This window comes from Corvus moneduloides, chromosome 4 (assembly GCF_009650955.1).
Source record: "Corvus moneduloides isolate bCorMon1 chromosome 4, bCorMon1.pri, whole genome shotgun sequence".
Taxonomy (NCBI): Eukaryota; Metazoa; Chordata; class Aves; order Passeriformes; family Corvidae; genus Corvus; species Corvus moneduloides.
The window spans coordinates 19,177,326-19,202,354 of record NC_045479.1 but is presented as its reverse complement, the minus strand read 5'-3'; the positions used below and the strand labels follow the sequence as shown (position 1 = coordinate 19,202,354).

The 25,029-nt window shown below is 39.1% G+C and overlaps 1 protein-coding gene across 1 annotated transcript; it reads right to left on the bottom strand.

Moving 5' to 3' along the window:
- Positions 1-9,960: 9,960 nt before the first annotated feature.
- Positions 9,961-24,705, bottom strand: DRAM1 (DNA damage regulated autophagy modulator 1). The gene is made up of 7 exons (XM_032107428.1): positions 24,477-24,705; positions 18,459-18,526; positions 17,118-17,260; positions 15,157-15,334; positions 14,076-14,134; positions 12,638-12,730; positions 9,961-11,267 (listed from the first exon to the last, which is right to left on the bottom strand). Exons 1-7 carry the CDS (start codon positions 24,605-24,607, stop codon positions 11,223-11,225), a joined length of 717 nt encoding a protein of 238 aa, XP_031963319.1. The 5' UTR covers positions 24,608-24,705; the 3' UTR covers positions 9,961-11,222.
- Between the last annotated feature and the right edge of the window lie 324 nt (positions 24,706-25,029).

Sequence of the window (25,029 nt, the reverse complement as noted above, 5' to 3'; positions counted from 1 at the left end):
GTCCCCATCCAGTATAATTTTAAGCACAAGACTGATAAAAAAAAAAAAAAAAACCTAAAAAAAAAAAAAGGAGAAAGCAACCATTTGGAGATTTTATTTCTTTAAACCAAGACAAACTTCTACTAATTAGAAAACATCTGATGGAGCAGTATCAATCACTATAAAGGATACCTTTGAAATTTTCCATCCAGGAGTCCTTACTGTTGAATCTGGATACATGATCCAGCACATACTTAGCTAGTTCTGACAGGTACCTATGAAGTAAGATATGTTTTTTGACACTGCTCCAAGGGTCAAATAAGGAGTCAGGTATATGGGCTGTACTGACAAAGAGAGCTGTCCCAGGCTTCTACACCTGCAGCCTTATGAATGCTAAGCCCTCAGCCTGCCAGCTCTGCTGGGCATTTCAACACTGTTGCCATGAAAGTATCAGCAAGCTTTTTAGAGAAGCCTGTAGCTTTTGGCAGAGTGTAAATGAGCACAAAACTTATTTTAGCTTTGGCTCTGGGTCTTCTCTCACGTGAATACTTGTTATTGGTCTTGCTGTACATGGCGCACCATTTCTGGATAAGAGATTGAAAACAATGATAAATGAAGTGCCAGTTGCAATCTGCTAATTAACCCAGTGTGCCAGGGTGAGTAGCCTAGGGACATGGTGCCAACCTAGCTGATCTCTGTGATACCCTTGCTATTATGTCATTGTATAGTACAGGTAGTTCATTCTTTCCAGGAGAAGCTCGTTTTCATTTGTGTTTCACAGCAGTGCACAGAACTCATGACCAATCGTTCAAACACGTGTAGGGGCAATGATAAGCCCACGTATGTTTGTGCAACTGGCGCCAAATTTTCATTAGTGCATTCAACTGCTTGACAGGCGATGATGAACAGAAAACAGAAATTACACAGCCCAGCCCCACTAGCAACAATTGTGCACTGAGTACTCCAGCAGTCAGTAGATAGAAGCAGTGTTGGTAACCCCTGATTACCTGCCTCACAAGTTGCTGTCAACCAAAAACGGTAAGCAGTAGGGTTTGTTCTGCACATGTCCCTCGAAGGCATTAAGCAGATAAGCATGACAGGAACAGAATGTGGTTTAAGTTCAAGCAGCATGGAAAGATTCCACAGGACTTCGATGTTGTTGAATGAGTTGTCTTGTAAACAGCCTCCTTAACATGGCAGATGCCATGTAGCATGGTTAGAAGATTTTGTTTTCCTCCTTAGGCCAAATTTGAGCACCCCCAATGTCTACTCCTTCCCCTCCAATGACCATGAAAAGGGCAACTGCTCCGTCTGGTTCTCCATCTCTCATAATTGCACCGTTATCGCTCATAAGGAACCCATTAATGTGGAATAGGTTTTGAAACCAAAGCCTCTCTTTTCAGAACTCTGATCTAGGAATGCTTTAAGGGTATATGCCAGCTCAAGAATCAGATGCATTTTGGTTCTGGGAATCAAACCACAGCCTCTGAAAAACAATGGAATTCAGGAATCCATGGCTTGTTCCAGAAAGTTAAGAAACTCAGTTTTTTGCTGAAAGAAGGCTAATGCTTGATGTAACATCAGAGAAGCTAATTCTGAACTAACAACAATACTTGTTTTTTTAACAATTCAGCCTTAACACAAATAATTTCTCACTTCATAATTTTCCTTCCTAGGGCCTTCTTCTGGAATATCCTACAGACAAATGTCCTGTTTAGCAGGAGATCCCTCATATACATCAAATTTCTAGCTACTTTGAGTATTTACTGAATGAGAACATTTCACTCAAAGAATCCTTTCTCTCTCTGTGTGGGATGCCAGATGTCAGCTTCAATATGATCTGCAGAGAGACACACTGTCTTGAGGGGACCTGGGCAGTATGATGATAGGCTTAGCCATTCCTGCCCTATTTGAAACAGCACTGTCCCTGTGTAGAGGTAGATGTAAAGAAAAAATGAGCTGTGTAACAAAGAAGTGTGTTATGGGCAGAGTTAGGGGGCGGAGAACCAGTTTTTAGTGCACCAGCAGAAGAATTACCATGAACAATATGTAAAATCAAAAGCAGCAGCAAACATGACGTGATCTCAAGGGAATGGACACTTCCAAGTGTGACTGGATTTGTATTTCAAATTTAAGAAGATTCATTAAAAAGACAGTTGCTCCCATCACTGTAAATACAGATACCAGAAGTCGCCAGCTACTTTGGTTTTTATAAGCAGCCAGGAAGAACCATGTCAGGGTCTCCTCCCCTGCCATGTAGCCCTGGGAGAGGGGCCCTGAGGGGAGGCACGGGGTTTCCCTGCCCCTGGTCAGCCTCATTCCCCACTGTTGTTTCCCGGCACAGGCAAAGGACCCTCGGTCCGGACTGTGAGGGGTCCTCAGCAGAGCTCTGGCCATGTGGCTGGAGAAATAAACATCTCTGAAACATCTTCCAAGAATCTGTGTATATATATATATATATATATATATTTCTTTTCCACGGGACTCCTGGTTTGATAGATGCGTGTTACAGTAATCCCCGCTGTAATAGAACCAGAAGCCTAAATAATTCCAGTTTGTTCTAGATCTTACACTGCAGCCCTGCTAAGGACTTGTAGTTAAGTAGGTGGGGAAAAAGTTCACACCAACTGGAATTCTTTAAAAATAAGCAGGTATAAAAACAAAATTTAAAAAACAGCGAGGAAAAAGGTGACAAAAATGACTAGGTTTCTGAAAGGAACTTGAGCTGGAATTCATGTTTGCAATATCTGCTGTGAACTTCAGCCTCTATAGCTTCCTGCCTGTACCTTGCACAAAGCCTATCTGGTGTAGCTGTAGGCAGCCCAAACAAAGCCAGCTCTGTGTGCCTCTTCACACACAGCATTGCAAAGCAGAACACCGCAGTAAATGAAGTTGTTTTAGGAACAAGTTTTGTGATTATACCTTAATTACTAGTGAATCAGCTGGCCTTCATCCAAATTTGTGCAAATCCAAGATCAGTAAGGTGGTTAAAAAAATATTTTACAATCCTAGGAAGTTAAAGGCACTGAAGTGGCCATAAATAAACGTTAAAGAGTAAAACTAGATGTTGAAAAACAGACTCCCCAGATATGTTGGACTAGAGCCTATAAAAGCCTTCAAAAGAATTTTCTTCAAAACACTATGAAAATTAACAGGAAACGCTCTATAGGAGATTTCATAATAATTATAAAGATGATTCTGAATAATGTGTTCTCTTGTTTAAAGAAAATGATACTGAAAATTCACAACAACCCAAAAAGAAATTATAAGGGCAGAAACAAACATATGCTAAGGAATGGGTTCATATTAGCAGTATTTTCTATTAAAAGTGGTTTAGCAGTGGACCAACAGAACTATCTCCTGTGTGGAGTATTTAGTAGATGAGCACTAATTCCATAGGCTTGGTTGGATGAAGTATTAGTGCACATTTGATTGATCCTAATGCAGGCCAGTATAAACACTGGTAAGAAAAGCCATCTTCGCTCTTTTCTGCTGGAGTCGCTGTCCTCCTGATCATCAACAGATGTTTTAAGACTTCATTACATATTATTTGGTGGGTAATCATTTAGCTTGAGGCTCTTTCAGTTGCATCAGCATAGTTCTCTTCCCTTTATGTCTCCCCAGACTGGTACTGGTCCATTAGACTGAACAGAGGTTTGTAGTTCTGCATCTGTTGTATTCCCAATTTCACTGTTTTTCTTTTTTTTCTTTTTTTCTTTTTTTTAATTTCAGTGATGAGCACAGGGCTCCTCACTTAGGTTTCAGTCTTCCCATGCTTCTTTGAGACATATTTCAGGCATCACTTAGCTCCTGGGAATGGAGAACCCATCCCAGGCAAGCAAACCCTCCTTGCACCCACAGTGACACCCTTCTCAGAGTCTCCGACATGACACCAGGGACAAAAGCAGATCACCACAACCATCTTGTGTAGCTCATTTCTCAGTGTTTCATTACAGAGACACTGTTCCTCTTCTAGTCTGTGATTTTGCTGGCAAAAAACTCCCCTGTGTTCCCTGTGGGACTGCCAAACAATCTGGTGTCTTCCCACCAGAAGCTATGTGGGGACCTTTACAAGCAAGCGCAACCTCCTGTTATCCCAAATTCTACACTGAAAATCCACAGAAAGGGAAACTCCTCCTGCTGTAATCTGTGAGCAAGAACCTCTTCTCCAGGTCCTGGGACTGCAGTTTCAAAATAACTTTGCTTCTAAGAAACCTATCGAGGAATTGCTCCTTAGTATCCAGAAAATGGAGGAAAAGTGTTTCCTGATTCCTCTGTGTAATTTGATATCATTTAATGTAATTCTTTACAGGGTAATAAAGGGGTCTTTCTGTGTTTCTTTGTTTCTGCTGAGGCCAGTGATAAGTGGCATGCTCATTTCCTCAGACTTTGAGGCAAACTCCTACTTTTTCCTTCCCCTCTTTTCTTTTACAGGAACTCCTCTCTTTCTTATCCATTCTCTCAGCTTCCCATCTTTAGACCTGTTACTGAGTCTGTGTGCCTTGAGAGTAACTGCCAAAACTGCCCCAAACACTCGGGAACTGCTGGTTCTGAAACATGGTTACGTACTCTGGTGATCCAGATGAAGACCCATCTCCAGCTCCCCTTGAAGAAAAGACACCACTAATTCCCGCTTTGCCTTGCTGTTTAACTGCTACTGTGATTTATGGGATGGTTTCAGTAACCCATCCATGGAATTGCTAGGATTTCGGTTTCCTAGACTTCTGTTTTTCCAAAACCTCTTTTCCAAAAGAGGTACGCACAGAGTTTCTGCTCTTCCTAGAAATCCATGAGAGACTTATCTGTCCCCAGTCCCAAGCTGGATGCCTGATGCCCAGTGCCTTCTGCTCACTGAATTTAAATGAGTGGTTTGAGGGTCAACCCCCGTTTGTCCTTCAACCCCTACTCAAGAAGACTCAGTGATCTGCCGGATTGCGTTTTTATTCCAGAAATTGTTTTTTATTTGTCTGTTTGTGCATTTTTCCATGGTGAATTTTTATCTGACAGTGCAATGAACAGTTTCCGATCCTGTCTTTCTTTAGTTTCCTCTCACTCCTCTTTAGTCTTAACATTGTTAAATATTTTTGCAACCAGAAGGTATTTTTGGAGTGAATATACTGCCATGACTCTCTGTTTTCAATGGCAACACTCAGTTCTGGCTGCTACGAGCAGACACAAGATGCCATGTAAAACTGCAAGTTGATTTTTAAAAAACATGATTATATAATGTTGTGCCATTCCTTTTGGTTGAAATTCCAGGAAAGTAGTGATCAGGATTTTGTATTGCCTACCCTAAACAGTAAGCATGTTTTAAATTCAGTTCAAGACTAAAGAACTATGCTAATACAATAATAGTGTTCAAATTTTAAAGCTGTTTGGCAAGGAGGGGTACTGAAAAAATGTCAGCTTCACCCTTTGACAGCACTGGCAATCACCCTTTAAAATCTGCTATAATACTATAATTACCCCAAATATTTGGTTTAAACAGTTTTGAGCTAACCAGCCATGCCAGCTGTAGGCAGGATCTCAGTTGAGAGTTGATTTTGGTCTGCAGTCAGGTTAGAGAGCACCCATGACTTACTACCTGCATACGTTCAAATTCCCCAGACATCAGATTGAGACCACAAAATGAAGGAAAGTAAGGCTAATTTGTTGACTGTCATGAAGAAAGATGATTTCTGGAACAGAATCACAGAAACCACATCCTAATACTAACATACTAGGAGAGCTGTTTGCCAACACAATTTGTGTGAATTGAGTATTAGGTAACACAGAAGGACAGAGGACAAAGGGAGAAATAAGAAATGGCGCCATCTCCGTGCCCCCAAAACCCAGAGGAAGCCAAGCCAATGGAAAGCTTCCACACTCCTGAGAAAACAAGTGCTTGCTGAAGCTTGGCTCCTGCTTCCTCAGTTGCTTCTAAGACTGTTACAGCTACTTGGGGATGTCTCATATCTTGCCACAGTGTCATCTTCACACACAGTTGCACTGAATTTTGAATTAAATGTCTTTGGAGGCTCAATCAGAACTGCTTCCTGTTGTATTTGTGGTATTGGTTCTGAGAGCTCGGGTCTAAATACTTCACTCTGAACTCTCTGTTTCTTCACTAAGAAAACAAGTTGGGTTTAAGAAGAGGCAGAACAAGCAGTCTTAGAGCTTGATGTCTCCCTCAAACTGCCTACAGGGAGATAACTTGTTTTCTAAATTCATCCCTGAGATTATTCTGCTGACACCAGAATCTATCCAGGAAACATCCCGAGGCTCTATGAACAACATATGCACTTCCCGAGCAGAGCAAGAACTGTTAACAGTTAAAGCCAGTAGAAGGCTTGGCGTCTGATTTTAGTTGATTAAAGGCAAGAAGATCACTTTTCTTTCAAGTGAAGGTTCTTATCTCCTATTGAATTTGGATCCTCAAAGGCTAAATAGATCTCTATAAGAAAAGATGGATATTTCATCCATTCATTACATTTTTGCCTGAAAAGCAAGACCTAAGTCAAAATCCTTTCTAAGTAGTAGTCAAGATTTTATGTGTAATCCTGTTGAAAAGTCAAATGAGCACAAAATTCTATTTATAATTTTTTAAAGGACCCCCCCCCAATTATTTTATTATCAAAAAATCCTCTTGAATAATTCAAACCAAAAGAAAAAACTCCCTGCAAACCATCTAATATGTTTCAGCCACTTGATGCTCTGTAAGAGGAAGGAAAGACACCTCTTTGCGTGGAGATCCATCAGCTGCTAATACCTCTAATAAGAGCAGAGCTACTGAGAATGTTCCTGCAGGTCTCATGATGAAAGTCTAAATGTTCATCAGAGAAACCTTATTTGAAATGTACCTGTAATGAATTTTATGACTGTGTCATGGGAGAGTGCTCGTGGAGTGAGAAAGTTCTACCATGCTAATGTTGTCTATCAATAATGAACAATAATGAACCAATTATACTTTTTCAGAGCACTTTCTATATTTATTTTTTAAAAATCCATACAACATTTGGTGGGAGTTTCAGGAGAAACATTCTTGCTGCTCAGCATAGTTTATTTAAGACAGCAAATGCTGAACTTGTATCATTACAGGTAAAATAATGTTCAGACGCCTGAATTATTGCTGCACTTCATAGAAGACAATGCTACCTGTTTTTTTAGGCAAGAAAATAACTGAAAAAAAGACATTTTAAATACAAAGTGCATTTTTAAATAGATACATCAGCTACCTTTGCATTTTTTTTTACAACCTGGCATGTCAACTTTCTCTGGGTGCAGACTGGCTGCAATTGTGAAATGTTAAAATCTTGTTCTTTCTGTATTGTTGTCTCATGAAAATCAGGTCTATATTGTCTTCTAAACCCACTGCAAACTGACAGGATTTTATTGAAGCAACTGAGTAAAATGTACCTTCTTTGTAATAGGGTAGGAAAAACTTCCCAAGAGAAGTGGTGTAGTGATGAGAGCTGGATGTCAGCTTGTGCCAGTGATAACTGCAGCAAGTGGCTCCTTTGACTTGGACAAATTAATTTAAAATCGAAGTTGCTATGAGACTACGTGTTGCAGTAGAAAAACGTATTTACTTAGATGAAGGTAGGAAGGGATGCAACGAAACTTAGATCTGACTTATTTTCCACAAAGGCACAATACAGAACTCATTTAACTGGGCCTCCAGACGACTATTAAAATCAGCTAAAGCTACCTACAAAACTACTGTGCTTGCTTGCCTGAACGTGGGAAATAAACCCAAATCATGTGGTCTGCTAGTGCCATCTATTGTGTACAGGGAAAAATACAGATAACCGCATGTAGGACTTGCCTATTTTCTCCTTAAAATGAGAGAAATGCTCTTTCTGCATTACAGTACCCATCCAAAATACAGCCAAAGCTCATTAAATCACTGCTGTTGTTTATAAAATACAGTATGTATTATTATTTCTGTGTATTGCAGCAACATGCAGGACTTTGACCACTGCCAGGCCTCATCATGCCAGTACTGTTTGTGTCTGCGTGTGTGACCATATGGGCACTGGCACACACACAGATGCAGTGAAACACAGACCCAGCTGTGACAGTTTTTAGTCAAAGCTACAGAGAACTTATAAATTAAAGCCTATTGCTACTTCCCCACATTTCTTCCAAATAAATGGACATTAGCTCATCTTCCAAGGAACCAAACATTATCTCTTCTTATAGTACAAGCACCACGCTGCCTTGCACTGTTTCTTGGAGGAGAGCAGCTCTTCCAGCCTCTTCCAGAGAGAATGTTTCCAGTGGACATTGTAAACTGCTGGGAACCAACCCCAGACTCTGCAGTCTTCAAGCAGATGCTCTAAAGCCTGAAGGCTTGTGAAAATGTGGTCAATATTGAGACTAAGAATGTATTTACAGAGGAGTTTAAAATACCAAGCTCCTGAACACCTTTACAAACTTCATACTGGAATGTCCAAAATTCACTGACGTGTTACCATAATCCCTCTAATCTTCTTGGAAGTTTTGCAGTACTTTTCCAGTATTAAGAGCAAGCAATAAATCCCTTGCCATCAAGATTATTGTACTGCTGTCAAACATATGCTGCTGTCTCAGGTAAGGCTGTATGCAAACTGAGCAGACCAGAAATTAAAGTTTAGAATGCCTTATGAGAAAAGCCAGTGATAAGGTCATCACTGGCTCAGTGCACATTGGCAGTAAAAGCAGTGCAAGTAACAGTGGCCTAAGACAAAGGGGGTTTTAGGTATTTTGAGTTAATGGAGTTTCATCCTTACGTGATCTGGAACGGTGACAGAGACCACAACAGTGGTATTTCAGCAGCAGATAAAGCTGCACAACCTAGAAGAACGAGATTTTTCACTTTTGGAAGCAGAAGAATGATTTAGCATAACCACTAAAAATAACAGCAACTATCATGTGACTTACTGTAGTTTATGCAAAAGGAATTTCTCAATCACTCCTGACGGGCTGACAAATAGAGAACATCATGCAGAGTAGATGATGAAAATATTTCTAGCACTGCTTCCAAGAAAAAAAATACCTATTTCTTGTTGCTAAGAAATATGAAAATATAGACAAAAGGACCTGTAGCAAAGCAACAGAAATGTGCTGTGACATTATCTGTGCTAACCTCTAGAGATCACTTGCTTGTGAAAAATTAAAGTGCAGTACTTAACAAGAGTCAGCCACAGATAAATTACAACTTGCTGGAATATTATTTTGGAAATTGCTTGCAACTTGTCAGCTCACATTTTAACTGAACAAAATAGTTAAGTTGTTGACTGAAAATCTACCTGGAGCCAAAGAGTAACCAAAGTGTTTTCAATAGTTGTTCACTGCACAAATAAAAAGGTAATAATCCATTGCCTCTATCTGCATGTCAATGCATGTTGAGGTCTTAGATGTAACAGATTTAATAAAAGGTGCACTCTTGGTGCATTCTTTTGGTCATAAGTATAACTCATATTAAAATGTATCACGATAAAGCTCAGAAAAATGGGAAGGATTTCATTCAGTGCTTGAATTTACATGTTGACTTCAGGGAACAAGGTGATCTTGATTCAGCCACTTTCTCTAAAATTTTTTTCTTCCCTTTAGGATACTGTAAGCACTGTAAAGGTTGGCTATCATTTGAAATAACAACTTCAAGCTTCTTATACTTTAGTTTATGAAAGCTAAGAATGAAAAGCAGTAAAAGAATAGTACACAATGCACTAAGAAATATGGTCTTTTCTTAACAGGGCCTTGAAAATAATATGATGTCACTTTTTGTGGTTGGTATACATTTTCTTTATGATCTTTACTTGAATCAATGTGTGTCCCTTACAGGACACCAAATCAGCAAGACATAGGTCCTTCACGTAGTCTGTCCTAGATTTGATTTTTAACTTGGTTGTAGCTATGAACCTCTGCAAGATAACCTGGGTACTATGGAAAGCAAATCTACCAGTGAAAAACACTTCTACTGTTTTTATCTGGAAGAACTTATAAAGAAAACATCAACTCTTTAAGTTGTGAAACAGCTAAATTTATTACAGTTTAAAATACACATTAAAAGAAATATCAACAGATGACATCACTTCCCAAAACACACATTAGTTTTATCTTGTGGATATTAGCAACTGAAAATCATCAATATTTCTGCATAAACTGTGATAGTGTGGAAAATGTAATTTGCAGAGTACTTAATTGACAACCAAGAGGTTAATGCACTGAATGGAGGTGGTGAATCAGTCCATGAAAGAACCTTTTGCCTGCAGATACTTGTAACATCTGACTTCTCAATTAGTTCCTTTCCAAGTCTTTCATCACAGAAGTAACTACAGCAGCAAATATCTTCACTACAGATGCTCTCCAGGTTTGTTTTTTAATTCAGTTTTATATATAAAAAAGATATATATATATAAACAACTGAAAACTGCTGGTGCCTCTTCTTATTTTCCATTCATTCCCAAAGACTTTTTTTGAGACCTTCTTCACTCCATTCTAGATTAAAATACAGGCTGGAAAATTCTGCTATATATTAACCAAATTGCAGTAAGATTTCTCTTTAATACATAACACTTGAATGTAATTTACTTTCTATTCTCCCTTCTGTTTTATGTTTCCTACGACCATCAGTGCATAAAAGGAAAAAAGGGGTGGATTTTTACAACATGTATTGCAGTAATGATTAGATAACATTTTCCAAGCAATATAGTTTAAATTTCTTTCAGGATTTGCATTTGCATTATAGTGCCCAGTATCAGAAATATGCATAGTGTTACCACCTACTAAGTTCAAATTTCTGGTCTTGAAACAAAGATGCCCATTCTTGCTCTCACCATCCTCTACAGCCCTTGCAACTTAACAGTAGGAATTCAGTCCTAGTGATTTCCGTTGCCTTTACACTTCCCTCTTTGCAAAATGTACATTCTCAAGTTTAAAACTAATGCTACTAATCACACTACAGCAAATGAAAAAGTACAGATATGTCCAAAATGGAAGAGCTGAGGAGATCAAGTCCTTGAATGATTTTCCAGTGCTTTTAGATATTGCTTTTATTACAGTATTTTTAATGTACCAAACCTTTTAAAATTACAAAATGTTGCAAAAAGGCAGCAGGAACTTTGCTGTGAGATTTTAAAATCTTTTAGTGGTTGCTGTTGCAGAGTTAATGGCATGGGTTCTCCATACAACCTTATCAATCCCTGTCCCTCTGCCACATTTTCTGTAAGTCAAAAGAAACCTAGAATATTCATAGATATAAAATATTGTTTTTTTCACTATCAGCAGTCTTCATGTATTTCTGTTGATATCCTTAAAGAAAATCCCTAAAAGAAAAATAAAGCAAGACCAGCTTAAGGTAAGCTAATTTTACAGTTCTGCAATATAAAGTACAAGGAGATGAGACAAACCAAAATAAAAATATGTTAAAATGAAATAAATACTGTGGAAAATTTAAAAAAAAAAAATTTTATTTTTCTTGGAGTATGGCAGGGGGTTTTTACTGAATTAATAGTTTGGTTTTCTCTGAGCACTGGTTAGGACAAAAAGAGGGTAGAATCTAAAAAATTCTTTCTGTCATTGTGAGATGTTAACATTGGATCTCGTGCTATTTTATAGCCTGTAATTTAAACTGTCTGCGTTTCCATTTTGTTTAATTTCATCACTTTCTCTTATTTGTTACATTCACAATATTTATATTTAGTTAAACTTTCAATGTTTGAATGAATTCTCCTTTCAATGAAGGAGAATTATCAACTAAGGATTGTTGGTAAATATTCTGAGAGCTACTGCATTGTCTGGCAAATCTCTAACGCCAAGGAAAGAGTCTGAGCTTTGATAAAAGATGCAATCATATGCACACACATCAGAGAGTGATGGATTAGCAATAAATACCTCCCTCCAAAAATTACGCATTAAATGATGCATACATTTCTGAAAGGTACTTCAATAATTCTGTCAGTTTTAGAAGGCAATTATATACCTTTAAGATCGTGTGTTGAGTAATTTTGAACAACTACCTTGTTTTCCAAAAGGTTTTTTTACTTCTGAACCTAGCTTTTTTAACTCTATTCTTTTTTAATTTATTTTTTTTAATTAAGGAAAAGTCCTACAGCCATGGTCTATTCAGTACTAAGTCAAAACTAAACAGACATAGAAATGTTTGTTATTGGTTAGAAAAATATATGTTAACTCTGAATCCAGCTACCCAAACCAGAAGGCTTTTGTGTCAATACTTTTCCAAAAATTATTTCATAATCTTTACACTGTGGGAAACATATAGCAAAATGTGTAGTTTTTAAAAAGAAAGGAAACATCAATGGTTGAAATGCTTTGGATTATTATATAAAATCCCTCAGGTAGAAAGAAATGCAGTTTTAGTTGCATCATTTATTTTGTTATTATGTCACTTTTAGAGGGCCTCTTTCTATAAAAAGATTAGTAAATAAGAACATATTAATTGACTGCTTTTAATTTCCAAGAAAAGACACATTGAACTATCAAACTGAATTTTAGATTTTGAAATCAAGGGGGAGAATATTCATTATGTAAACAGAAATCAGTTCTGCGATTGGTAAAATGTGTTTCTGTATAACTTTGATGCATCTATCTGAGGTAAAGAATGGTAATTTTCTATTGCATTTGTTGTTATACAATTCATAGCACTTAGTCACTGCTAAAATATGTAGATACTAACCTGAAAATCTCTAATGAATGTTAAAAAGAAGAAGATGAAACCAAAGGCCACCGTCCATTCACAGATTGCACTCATAAAGTGGTAAGTATAATCCTGATGGAGTGAGACATAAAACAAATTTTCAGATAAAACAGCTAAACAAAGTAAGTGTGGAATGATACAGACATTTCCTTCTGTAAATTCAACAAGTACTGTAAGATTTATGACTCATCATCCCAATACTCTGTTGTATAAAAGTCAATTCACATTTTGTTTTTACAGAGTGGTGAGTATATTCATCAAGGTTGCATGTGTTGCATTAAGTCTTGTGCAGTAACATTAGAGGCAGTACAAGAAAACTACAATTAGCACAGTATCAAAACAAAGCTTGAATATAATATGAATGTGAAAACATTGAGTTCTTATGTTAACATTACCAAAGCGCCCATGTTCCAAGCTTTCATTCAGAGCCACTGAGCGCAGTAATACTGAGAAAATTCTCATCCTGTTTTGAAATAGAGGGCTACCCTTTATGACCCTTTATGACCAAAAAGTCCTGACAAGACTTTTGTTGTTAAGACTATCATAGAAAACCTATGTCATAAGACACAAACAGAATGCAAAATGTTTCTTAGCATGCCATCAACAAATAGGCCATCTGTTTCAGTAAAAAACCATTTTTTCATCCTTGCATCTCAAAAAACCCCACAAAATCCCTGAAGATATTACTAAGATTGTCTAATTTGCAAAGATTTATCTACAGTTGCCTTGCCACTGCTTTGTTGAAGTACATTTTCTAAGTGTGCTTTTATTAAGCTCTTCAAGCAGGATGCACTGTCTGCATTATTTAACCTGGTTTTTGCATACCTCCCTTCAAGAGGTAAGTTTGTCCAAAAAGAAAGTTCAAAGTTTGTCCAAAAAGAAAAATTAGTTTTTGTAGTTGTCATTCTGAAAACACTGAAATCAACTCAGATACCCCTTTAGTATGCCTTAGGTCAGATGCAAATATTTATGACAGTAGCAAAGACTTTAATAAAGAAGGGTGAAAAAGCTGAGAAAACCAATGTTTTAAAAAACCTCAAAAACTACAGAATCAAACTGGTTCACTTTTGTTTCATGTGAGAAGTTCATTTGCAAGAAAATTGACTATAAAAGGAAGTAGAACAACTAATTTCCAGAATATTTTTTTTCTGTAGTCTTTTTCTATGGGAAAGTTGCAATTCTTCGTTAAAGTGAAAGTCTAACTCTTTAAAGACTGATCATCCGTGACCAATTTTCTTACCCACACCACAGACATCTTTCTAGTGAAGATGTAACTGGAAACCAGCATTGCACAAATCTGTTCATGATAATGTACTGTTTGAAGTCTCTGACGTGTTTGCAATGCTTTAAGATCAATATAACAGCGTTCCCCAAATAATACGATACAAGGTAACTTGGCTGCCTAATAAGATTTTACCTTTTCACCTGGGGTCCAATCAATTTTTGTCATGGAAATTTTTGAAGCGAACACAATCACTGGGAAAAACAGTGTAAAGGAAACTATAGAATATTAGTGAGTAAAAGTGAAAATGTCTGCTTACAAAAAAACCCCCCTTCTTCCCCTTCTGTAGCAAAGGAGATCCTAAACAACCAGAATATCAAATCAAAGTATTTAGAAAACAAGTAAATGAAACACATTATTACAAGGTAGGTGGTAGCAGCAATCAAAACACATTTCTGCACAAATGAAGGTTTCTGTGGGTTCTTTCAGAGTATAGACAGTAAGGGAGACACTCCAAAACTTAGGTGAGATTTGTGATCAAGAACTGTGGGAGCAGAGTCCTGCACTGCTGGAAGTGGAACCGTTGATTCCCAGTGGTGCACAGTAGGTGTCTTGGTCTGTTTGTACAACTTCCTCTCGAGACTGAGGGCCTCTTTCAAAGCCCTTTCACAGCTACTGAAACCAAAAGCAGGCTGGAGCTGGGTGACTCATGTGATGAGCTGCCACTATCAGTTTTCAACACTGGCAGATCACCCAAGGCCAATAAAATCAGTGAGAAGACTCTAATTCTAGCATGCCAAGGGAAAAGCCAGGAAGTTGTGCAGTGTGACTTTAAGGGAGGTGACTGTTGAGGCCAAACACCAAGCAGCATGATAAAACTCATCTTCTTAGGCTTGTTTGCCAACTGTATTTTTAACTTCTGTATGTTTGGTTCACTGTAGAAGCAGTGGCTCCCTTTTTCAGGCCTTCCTCCCTGCTCCCCTTCAAGTGAAAGAGGTGGGAAAGTTGCTCTAGCTTCACTAGTGTATGATTCTGTGAAGAACACTGGGGCATTGTTTTTAAATATACCACTGAATTAAGAGATAAAGCTTTTCAGAAGCCCCCAAAACTCATCTTTATGCTATGAATGGTGTCTCAATGTGCTATATTATATATATTAGAGAGCCCTAAGTAAGGAGTGTGACCTCATTTTTATTCTTTATCATCAGTGATTTAACTTAAAAGGAAAACCATGAACACAGAAAGGGAAAACCATGGGACACACCATAAAGGATACTGGGAATGAAAGCAATGCATGATATTACAGATATGGCCATCCTTATGTGACACACAAAGTAAGTGTTCCATCGTGGGCAGGACTTGTAAGAGATTATGGACTGAAGTGTAATGTATACAACACCCGAGCCAAATGCCACCAAAGCTCCTATGTCATGGACACTGGGAACAGCCAGCTCCTGGAAAGAGAATCAGCACAATGGTTAGCTGCTGCTATCTGAAGAAACTAGCAGGTAGTGCACATGAATGTAAATCTTCTGCATGACATACTGGTTAGAGGAACTAGACTGAACACTAAGGAAACAATTTCTAATTCCAGCTTTGCTTTGATCTCCTGACCTGAAACAGTCACCTGACCTTGAGCAAATCTCACATCCTCTTCATGTCTCGGTTATTCTATTGGCAAATGGGGATAGGAATGTAGCACTACTGTACAACTGCTCACTAGTTGTACATATACAGTGAAAAGAGTGAAGGCTTGCAAGACACCATTTCCAGCTTCCTGGGCAATTAAGCATGCTCGAAAATCTGCTGGATCAGATGCTTAGCTAGATAAGATCTTTATCATGCTCAGAACCCTTTCTACAAACTGCATTTAACATGGAAAGCAGGGTCAAAGCAGGGGAAATAGAAATTAGGTGAGGAAGGAGTTTATGGACAATAAATGGCAATGAGACACAACAGAGATTAGATAAGAACCAGTGTTATAACTGTCAAGGAACTCCTTTGGAAACTTTAGGATCAAAGTTTCTGCTTCCCTGACTCTCACAAATTATTTTGCATTCCTGATTTGTCTTTTCCTTGTTGAAGCCAAGTTTGTTTTCTCTTTCAGTCAGGCATCATCCAGCTCTTTTTTGTGCCGCATATAAATCTTACCAATAAGAACACAGATACTTAAAAGTGAAATAGTGTGATTAGAATAGACTGCAGTACCTGTGGCGTTTGCAATCCACACACACTGCCTGGATGCAAAGCTAAAAAGGGCAAGTTATTATCCTAAGGCAGAGGGTTTTTTAATCTGAAAATACCATGTCCATTACATGTAAAACTGTACTGGCTGCTGAAGCCTTGACAATCTTTATTTTCATTTTCTCTGTATGTTATCATGTCACTATATGAGCACAATAATATTTAACAAAATCTTCCAAGTTAGACCATCCTTTAAAGTAAATAGCTGTTTCCACAGATTTTAAGGCAATATCTCAAGCCGCCTGCCAATTAAATTTAACTTGATTCTAGGCTGAAGCTTTCAGTGCAATTGTCCTAATACTTGTGTCAGAATCTACCCTGTTATACACTTCCTCACTAGAAAAGGTAAAATGAATAATCTGTTTCAGTATTTTTTCTGTCTACTGAATTTTCTTTCAGACACTGAGGGGTGGACTTCGATTTGTAATGAGATGCCTAACCCTTCCTGGCAAAGTAAGCAGTAGTTCTACATGTCTCTATCAAAAGATTTAACATGTTGTTATGCCATCTCCTACAGACACAAAAGAACAGGCTGATACTGTGCTCAGTGTTCTAACCCATCAGATAAGATTACTTTATTCTGTAGAAAATGCTGCTAGTGAGTGTGCCATCATTCAGTCAAAAATGCAGATGCTTTTGGTAGTCTGATTTATTCTGCCCTGCTTGATTATAAGCAAACTAAACTTGGAATAGCAAGGTTTTTTACAGTCAAATCTTCATAGTAAAAATTTTCCAGCAAAAAAATCCATATAGTACAGACCTGTTATAAGACAAGCATACAGAAAACCCCTTAATGGCATAACTGCCTAAGCAAAAATTCTCGTGTATAGGGAAACAAATCTGTCACTGTAAAGCTAATGAAAAAAGGCAAGCACAAGAAATTCTTACTCCATTTTCCAAGTATCCACATGGGGATAATGTTAATCACTGTTATCTAGTTGAAATTTTTAATGGTAAAAATTTTCATTTCTGTTATGAAATTTATGATCATACCTGAAAAGTTGCAACTATGCCCATTCCAGTGCAGCCCATCAATCCAATACATAATGTAAACATATTGCATGAAGACCTAACAAAGTGTGATGTCTCATTTTGCTTCTCTGTTAATAAATATCTGATGTACATTGTAATTGCAGCTGAAAAAACAAAAAATATGTTATGTTCAATGTCATATATTGCTTACATTTTAACACCTTTTCCTGTAACATATGACATGCAGAAAAATTATAAGCATAATACAGTAAATAATATTACCTTTACCTCTACTGTAATGAAGAAGAAAGGTAGTGATTTTCAGCTGAACTTTCAGGTAGAACTTAAACATTATCTTCCTCTTAAAATTGCACATTATTGCTATCTACAACTAACTGCACATCAGTTCAAGGAAAACACTAATTTAAATCCCATTCTCCTGTGTGTTTTGGGCACAGAGGCATTGCCATTCCACATTAGGAACAGATGTTACAGGGAGATAAGAACCATAAGCTACAAGTGGGAGGTTTTATTCTGCTCTGAGATGCAGTCTTGTACCAGAACTACATCTCCTTATAATGGATGGTCTGAAGAATTAATTCCTTTTTGCAGAGTCACCACATGCATGTCCTTAATATGCAGTTCACTCCTGACAAACATCTGTACTGAATTAGGAAATCATTCAGTTTATAATATGCTGTAGACTGGATTCCACGGTTCCATAACACAGAACGTGGTTTCAATCTATCTACAATCGGAAAAATTAATCAGGTAACTTTGCCCAGGCACTATGAGGTTACATGAAACACACCAAGATAGTGTGACTGAATGAGGCCCTTAGAAAAGGTAAAATATATGATTTTGACTTTGCCTTAATGCCATAATACTGCATGTATACAGAGGTACACAGCTCTTGATCCTCCATCCTCTACAAGTTTATAGAAAATGCCAAACTTCCTGCCTCACATCAGCCATTTTGTAGAGAGGTAGGCACATTGCGGAGAAAACCAGGTGCTCCTTCAACACTGTTCTTCCCTTTGCTGCAGCATTTTAGAACCTAAAGTTCCCCTACATCAGAGCTTTTGCAGAGTGATTATGCTATCTTTGTTCCACTTTTATTTCCAGCATGTTGACTACTTTGCACTGATGAGGTGCTCTGAAGAGACACAAGTGCCTCTAAGCCTGCACTAACTGCTCCTAAGGACCTGACTCTCCAGGTATCACTTACATCTACCTGATACTGCCATTTGGCTGTGGAGTAGTTTTTCTGCAGAATACTGAATACATTTCTGCAATTTAAGCAGGCAGCTTTCACTAATTCTCATTTCTTCATTCTGGTCAACTCAAACAGCTTATACATACCTAAAAGGGCTGAAATATTAATCATAAAACCGAAGACACCACTCTCTGGAGGTTTAGTTCCAGTGTCACTAAAGCAGGAAGAGAGAGAAATTAAAAGTTAATTGAGACCTGTGAAACATAAATGAGACTTACAATTGAAATCCCAAGAGAAATATAACTTGTGTGAACTGCTGCTGTGTGTGCAAGGCAATTCATCTGCTGCTGCACACTTAGCCTCCATTTGTAGTAGAGAATCTTTCTTTTCAAAAAGAAAGCATGTTTTGAAACCATACTCTTTGAACTGTATTTCTTCTTTTTTCTGCGTGCAATATGCAAAGATGTGACAGACCTGTACTTTGCTCAGGAATGGCATGATTACATAAATGATATTTTAGAAGTTATGTTTCTTTTATCTGCTGAATTAAAACTGTGATAGAGCAAAATATATCTAATGGCAGTCACTATCTTAAGATGTGAGAGAATTGGGTTTAACCTCCTTAAAAGGACTTTACCCTATGAGAGAAGTTCTGTTCCAATGCCCCGGAGTGTTCCTAACAACTGTTTTATTTACTAATGTAGATATAGCTTAAGAGTACTCTATTTCCAAGGTGTTGCAAGTCCCTTCTGATGGAACACTTCACCCTTATAGGGGATAATTAGAAGTTCACTGGGACAGAGAGGGGGAACACGAGTGTGAGAATATCTACAGAATTTATATACATATGTATATGCATGCATATATATATATATATACATATATATACGAAAAATGTTATATATACAAAATGTTTGTTGTGCGGAAAATGGAACACTTTCACCATAGAATCCTTTTCCCTGTTTTCCCTACATATGGGCAAACACCCACCCCAAAAATGCCCCTTCCTCACTGAATGAACATACTCCTGGCAGAACGGGGGCTCAAGCTCTCTCAAGCAGAGCTCTTCTACAGAAGGTGAGTGCTCTGTTGAAAGAACAGTACTATGATATTGTCACCTCTTTGCACTGCTTTTTCTTCTCTGATGTCTATTTTTTCTTTTAATGTACGGCCAGTTGATATCTGTTTGATCTGGCTCTGTTGGTCAAGCCAATGGAAAACATCTAGCTCTTGAATCTTTACATAATTTGGGTGTGAGCTAAGTTTCCTGTTACTGGGCAGCACCAAGAGGCAGCACAGTGCGTTTGAACAGAGGCACCCAAAGAACTCTACTGTCAGAAATGTAAACATGTAAGGGTTTTAGCTAATGCCAAAGTTTAGTGGAAACCGAGCAAAGATTCTGAGAACAAACCTTTCTCCTAGAGTGGGAGTGTCAATCTGCTGGAGGGTAGGAAGCTCTGCAGAGGGATCTGGACAGAATGGATTGGTGGGCCAAGACCAGTGGTAGGAGGTTCAGCAAGACCAAGTGCTGGGTCCTACTCTTTGGCCACAACAATCCCAGGCAGCACTACAGGCTGGGGAACAGTGGCTGGAAAGATGCCCAGCAGAAGAGAACCTGGGGGTAGCTGGCTGACAGCAGCTGAACATGAGCCAGGGTGTGCCCAGGTGGCCAAGGCAGCCAGTGGCATCCTGGCCTGGATCAGCAGTAGTGTGGCCAGCAGGACCAGGGCAGTGATGGTTGCTCTGTTCTTGGCTCTCGTGAGGTCACACCTCAAGGGCTGTTGTCACTTTGGGGTGCTCACTACAAGACATTGAGGGACTGGAGTGTGTCCAGAGAAGGGCAACGGGGAAGGGTCAGGAGCACCAGTCTGAAGAGGAGCAGCTGGGGGAGCTGGGAATGTTTAGTCTGGAGAAGAGGAGGGTCAGGGGTGACCTTATTGCTCTCTACAACCACCTGAAAGGAGGCTGTAGCCAGGTGGGGGTCACCCCCTTAGGTAACAAGCAATAGAACAAGAGGAAATGGCCTCAAGTTGTGCCAGGGGAGATTTAAATTGGATGTCAGGAAAAATTTCTTCACAGAAAGGGTGTTTAGGCATTGGAATGGACTGCCCAGAGAGATGGAGGAGTCACTGTCTTTGGAAAGAGTAAAGGAAAGCCTGGACTTAGTACCATGGTCTGGTTGACGATGAAGTTCAGTCATAGGTTGGACTCAGTAACCTCAGAGGTCTTTTCCAACCTAATCATTTGATGAATCACAGTGATTCTGTGATTGTGTGTATGACGGGAAAAGTAGGTACTAGCTAGAGACTTTTTTTATGCAATTGAAGAAGATGAATACTCCTTATCCCAGCAGTGAGGCTGGATTAGGTTTCAGTGCTAAGATTCTGAAGCTACCACTGAGTACAGCCAAAATGACCTCAGCATGAATGTTCTCAACACCCAAAAGAGAAAGCACTCTCTACTTAAGCAATCACTCTCAAGGATTTTGACAATTTTGTTAAGTTCAGGAAAGAAGAGTATGACCATCCCAAATGACTTGATTATTTTAGAAATTCATATTTGCTCTCCAACCCTTTCTGTGTTACAGAAGGATTTGTGTAACAAAAGTTGCTAAGATGGTTTATCAACAATAGGAGGAAGCTTAGGTTAAAGGAAGGATCCTTTTCTATGAAAAGCTGATAAAAAAAATAGAGAAAATTCATATATTTATTTTTACTAGGTTGGTTCCAAATTCTCAGACCACAAAAGTTTGGACTGGGCTTTTACACAATTTTGTACAACTTCTCATGCATTAGGAATTCCTTTTCACCTGAATTTTCTTGTTGTAATGCTTTCAGAAGACTTGTTCCGGCTTGTACTCTGTATTAATCTTGTTTCACTTTGATAGTGAAATTGATGAAAACAGTAAATTAAGTCTTTTTTGTTTGTTTGACACACCTGAAAATAATGTTAATTCACGTTTCATTTAGCCCATTTTAAAATCTTGAACTTCATCTTTTCCTTTTGTTTCTGGAGTGTTTTCATTAACATGACAAAGGAGTCCATTTAAAAAGTGGGCCACTTGAGACAACCTTCAAGGACTTTCTCAAATCAGAAACTGCTCTGTGGTAAGTACAGGACTGTAATCACTTCAAAGCTATTGAAGGGTTTTAGGTGAGAAGAGAATGGAATTGGCACACATATAGAAAGCCATTTGAAGTTCTTGGAACACATCATAAGAGCAATCCAAATAACCTGAAATTGCACTGAACTCCATTTTTTAACAAAAGATTTTCTCAAGCTAAAGGTTTATAGGTGATTTTTGTTGTCATGGATTTTTAAACTCAACAGTCTTAGATTATGCTTTAAAGAAAATTCATACCAGGAATATTGTATCACATCTACAATCTATTTACAAAATACTACACTGGACTTTTAAGGTCACAATCTTCTTAATGTTGTATTTTCCATTAAAAAATCCCTGAAGCTGAATGAAGACTTGGGTTCATATTAATTTTTCTTCAAGTCTGCTGCCTTGGAAAAAAAGATTAGCAAAAAAGGTATTGGTGACAGTCCCTTCCTTTTTAAGAAAAAGAAAAAAGCCAATGGCATATTTGAAACAAAAATGTGCTCACTTATTTGGGCTGGTGTATAGGTGAGCTCGACACCACGGAAAAGATGAGGAGCCCTGTATGAAAATGGCAGCATTTGTGTCACCATCTCATGCAGTAGAATTTAAAAAATAAACAGTTTTCTGAAGAGTGGAAAGACAGGAAGGTGAAGGAGACAAGGAATAAATATTTTAGGGCTAAAAGACTCATCATTGAATTTTCTTCAGAGCCATCATAAACTATTTCTCTTCAAATTGAAGTCCCAGATTTTAAAAATAGGAAGATTCTATTCTACCTACAGGAATTCTGATTTCTCCCGAGGAGAACTGGTAGGAAATACCTTCAGGAATATTCCCTTTACTCTTTCACTGAGAATTCAAACCAGGAAACAGCCACCCCAACACATGCAAATTGGTTTGGATTTGGAGTAGTAGGAGTAACAGGACTAATTTGGGCACAACCTTGTCATCTTTTAGGACTTAGCTGCTAGAAAACACAAAATTATATTCATTTTATCTGGGTATGTATTATATGTATTTATATGGTTTACTTGATGAGACCTTAGCGCAGCCTCAATGACAAATATAGGTGTGGCCTCTCACTGTGACAGCTGCTACATGGTAGACAAATAAAATTAATGTTACTTCAAGGTATACACAGAGTCCTTGGGGAATGTATATAAGAATTACAGAAATGTTGAACTAAAGTTTGTCAATATTCTTCTCCTTTATGTAACTGGAATTTCCCCATATGAGCTCTATTTAATTTTTATAGTTCATTTTAAGATATTGCACAACTGAAATGTTGCAACATTCTTCCTCTTTTTAATCACTCTTAGTTTTACTAAATCACATGATTCAGATTCTTAGGCTAAAGCAATGACCTGCAAATTAAGAATATGAACTATGGTGTGACTATTGGCCTGAGTACTTAGAAAGAAACCTTGTATTCCCAAGTCCATATTCTATGAAGTTCTTATGCTTTGCTTAGACCAGTTGCCTTTAGAATTGTTGCATTCTTCACCAAAAGGCAATGTATATCCTTAGTCCAAATGTGGTGTTAAAAGGATGTAATATACACAAGGCTTTTAAAATACTTTACTAGTAAATACAGAGGGCCTGAAATGTGAGTGGGAATGGCTGGTGCAGCGTCTTACGTCTTTGTTTTGTTTGGGTTATTTTAGAGTATGTGGACATTTATTGTGATTCCATAGCTAAAGGATAAGAATGATGTTTTCTGGGAGCTATTCCATTAAGTTGATATAACTATGGCAGCTGTGATACATTCATTAGAGTTGTACAGTTGTGGCTTGAAGGTTTGGCCTATTCCTTTTAGAAAGAATGACACAATTAAGATACCTGGGCTGTCAAAAACTTAACTGCAAACAAAACTATACATAAAAAACCCACATCCTGTTGTCCCATATATTTTATTCTATGACGTGGCTTCAACATAAGAAATGCAATTTGTCAAACTTCTTACTACAGGATCTCAAAATATTTCTGAACACAAACCATGTACAGTTATCTCAAATGTTTTTTGTTAGTTAATAATGGATAAATTGCATTGATCACAAGCACTTTTGTGTCAGTGAAGTTTTGTATGTAATCAAGGATGAGCAGTAGGGTATTTGTTCAAGTACAAGAACAAGGCTTTCCAAGAGCTTTCCAGATTTGTGCAGAGAGTCTTAAAAAGTTTTGCTAATATAAGCGAGAAGCCCGACTTTCTCTGGTTCAGTTTGAATGAAGCTCAGCTGTCTTGTGGGTTGTGGTGTCATTTACTCTTGCCTGTGATGACAAACCCTAATTTTCAATCAAATTTTCTTGTTTATGCCAATCAGGTTAGCAGTCTTCTGAAATTATGCATGTCCAAAAAGTCCTTCAAGGAATTAGGTCTAGATGTATCTTGAAAGATATATTTTAAAACCTTGTTTAGATCTTCTGTATATCAGAGACATTCTTGGATTTCTGGCTAACCTTTAATCTATTGAGAGATAAATACTAACATTTTCATAGTTTAGATTTAAATGTTAACATAAGCCACACATAAAGAATGATTTACACAGAATTGCAGTTAAATGACTAAGGTTGTAGAAAAGAGATGCCAGGTGTCTCTTGGGAAGTCTTTTAAACCCATTGGTTCTGTAGCGAAATACAAAAAAATGCATGTTTGTGGGAATGTGTGTACTGCAAAAGCCATCACAGGGCTTCGAGTCCTGTCATCATCTGGTGCACTTTGGCCTAGTTCTGAAGTTACACAAAATTACACTTCCACCGTGTCATTCTAAAGTTTTTCTAGGATCAGGCCTGCCTTGGCTGCAGCAGAAAACTTTCATGTCCTTTCCATCGTGTCTCCAGCGTCTGTGGCTTCAGTGTCCTGTGGCTCTCAGAGGTGCTAGAGGTGTGATGGGTGCCGGGGGTGCCCAGCGTGTCCCCCTGCCACGGGGAGGATCCGCACTGCATCTCCTCCCCTGGAGACCCCCCACTCGCTCCGGGAAGCCCCTCAGGACATCGCCCATGCTCACACACACATAAGTCCCGCACCTCGGCCGCTCCCCCAGCGCCCCCGCCTCACCTGATGTAGGGGACGAGGGGCTCGATGTGCCCTGCCAGCACGGCGATCGCATAGGAGATGATGAAGGCGGCCGAGGACCAGCTGACGAGCAAAGCGGGGACGAAAGCCACGCCGGGCATGCAGCACAGCATCGCCGGCAGCTGCCCCGCCCGGGGCACCGGCAGCTGGGCGGCAGCGCCCTGGAGTCACGGCCCGGGACCCGCGTGGCGCATTCGCGCTCCCCCACGCGAGTCTGTCCCCGCCGGGCAGCGGCGCTGCGCCTCCCGCAGCCCCGGGGATGCCCCGCCGGGCGCTCGCTTCCCTTCACTTTCGGTTCTCCCCGGCGCTCCCCGCCCCCGACGGCGGCGCAGAGCCGGGGACAGCCGCGGCCCCTTCCCCTTTCACCGCTGCCGGCGCCTGAAGCGCTTCGGAGAGTTTCTGACCGCAGAAAGTCTCTCCACAAGCCGTGTCCCGGTCGCTGCCGGCTCTCCGGGCCGCACACGCCCCGTCGGGGCAGGGAGGCGGGCGGTGAGGTGCCGCCGGGCAGTGCTCGCCGGGGTCTGCGGGTCGTGCC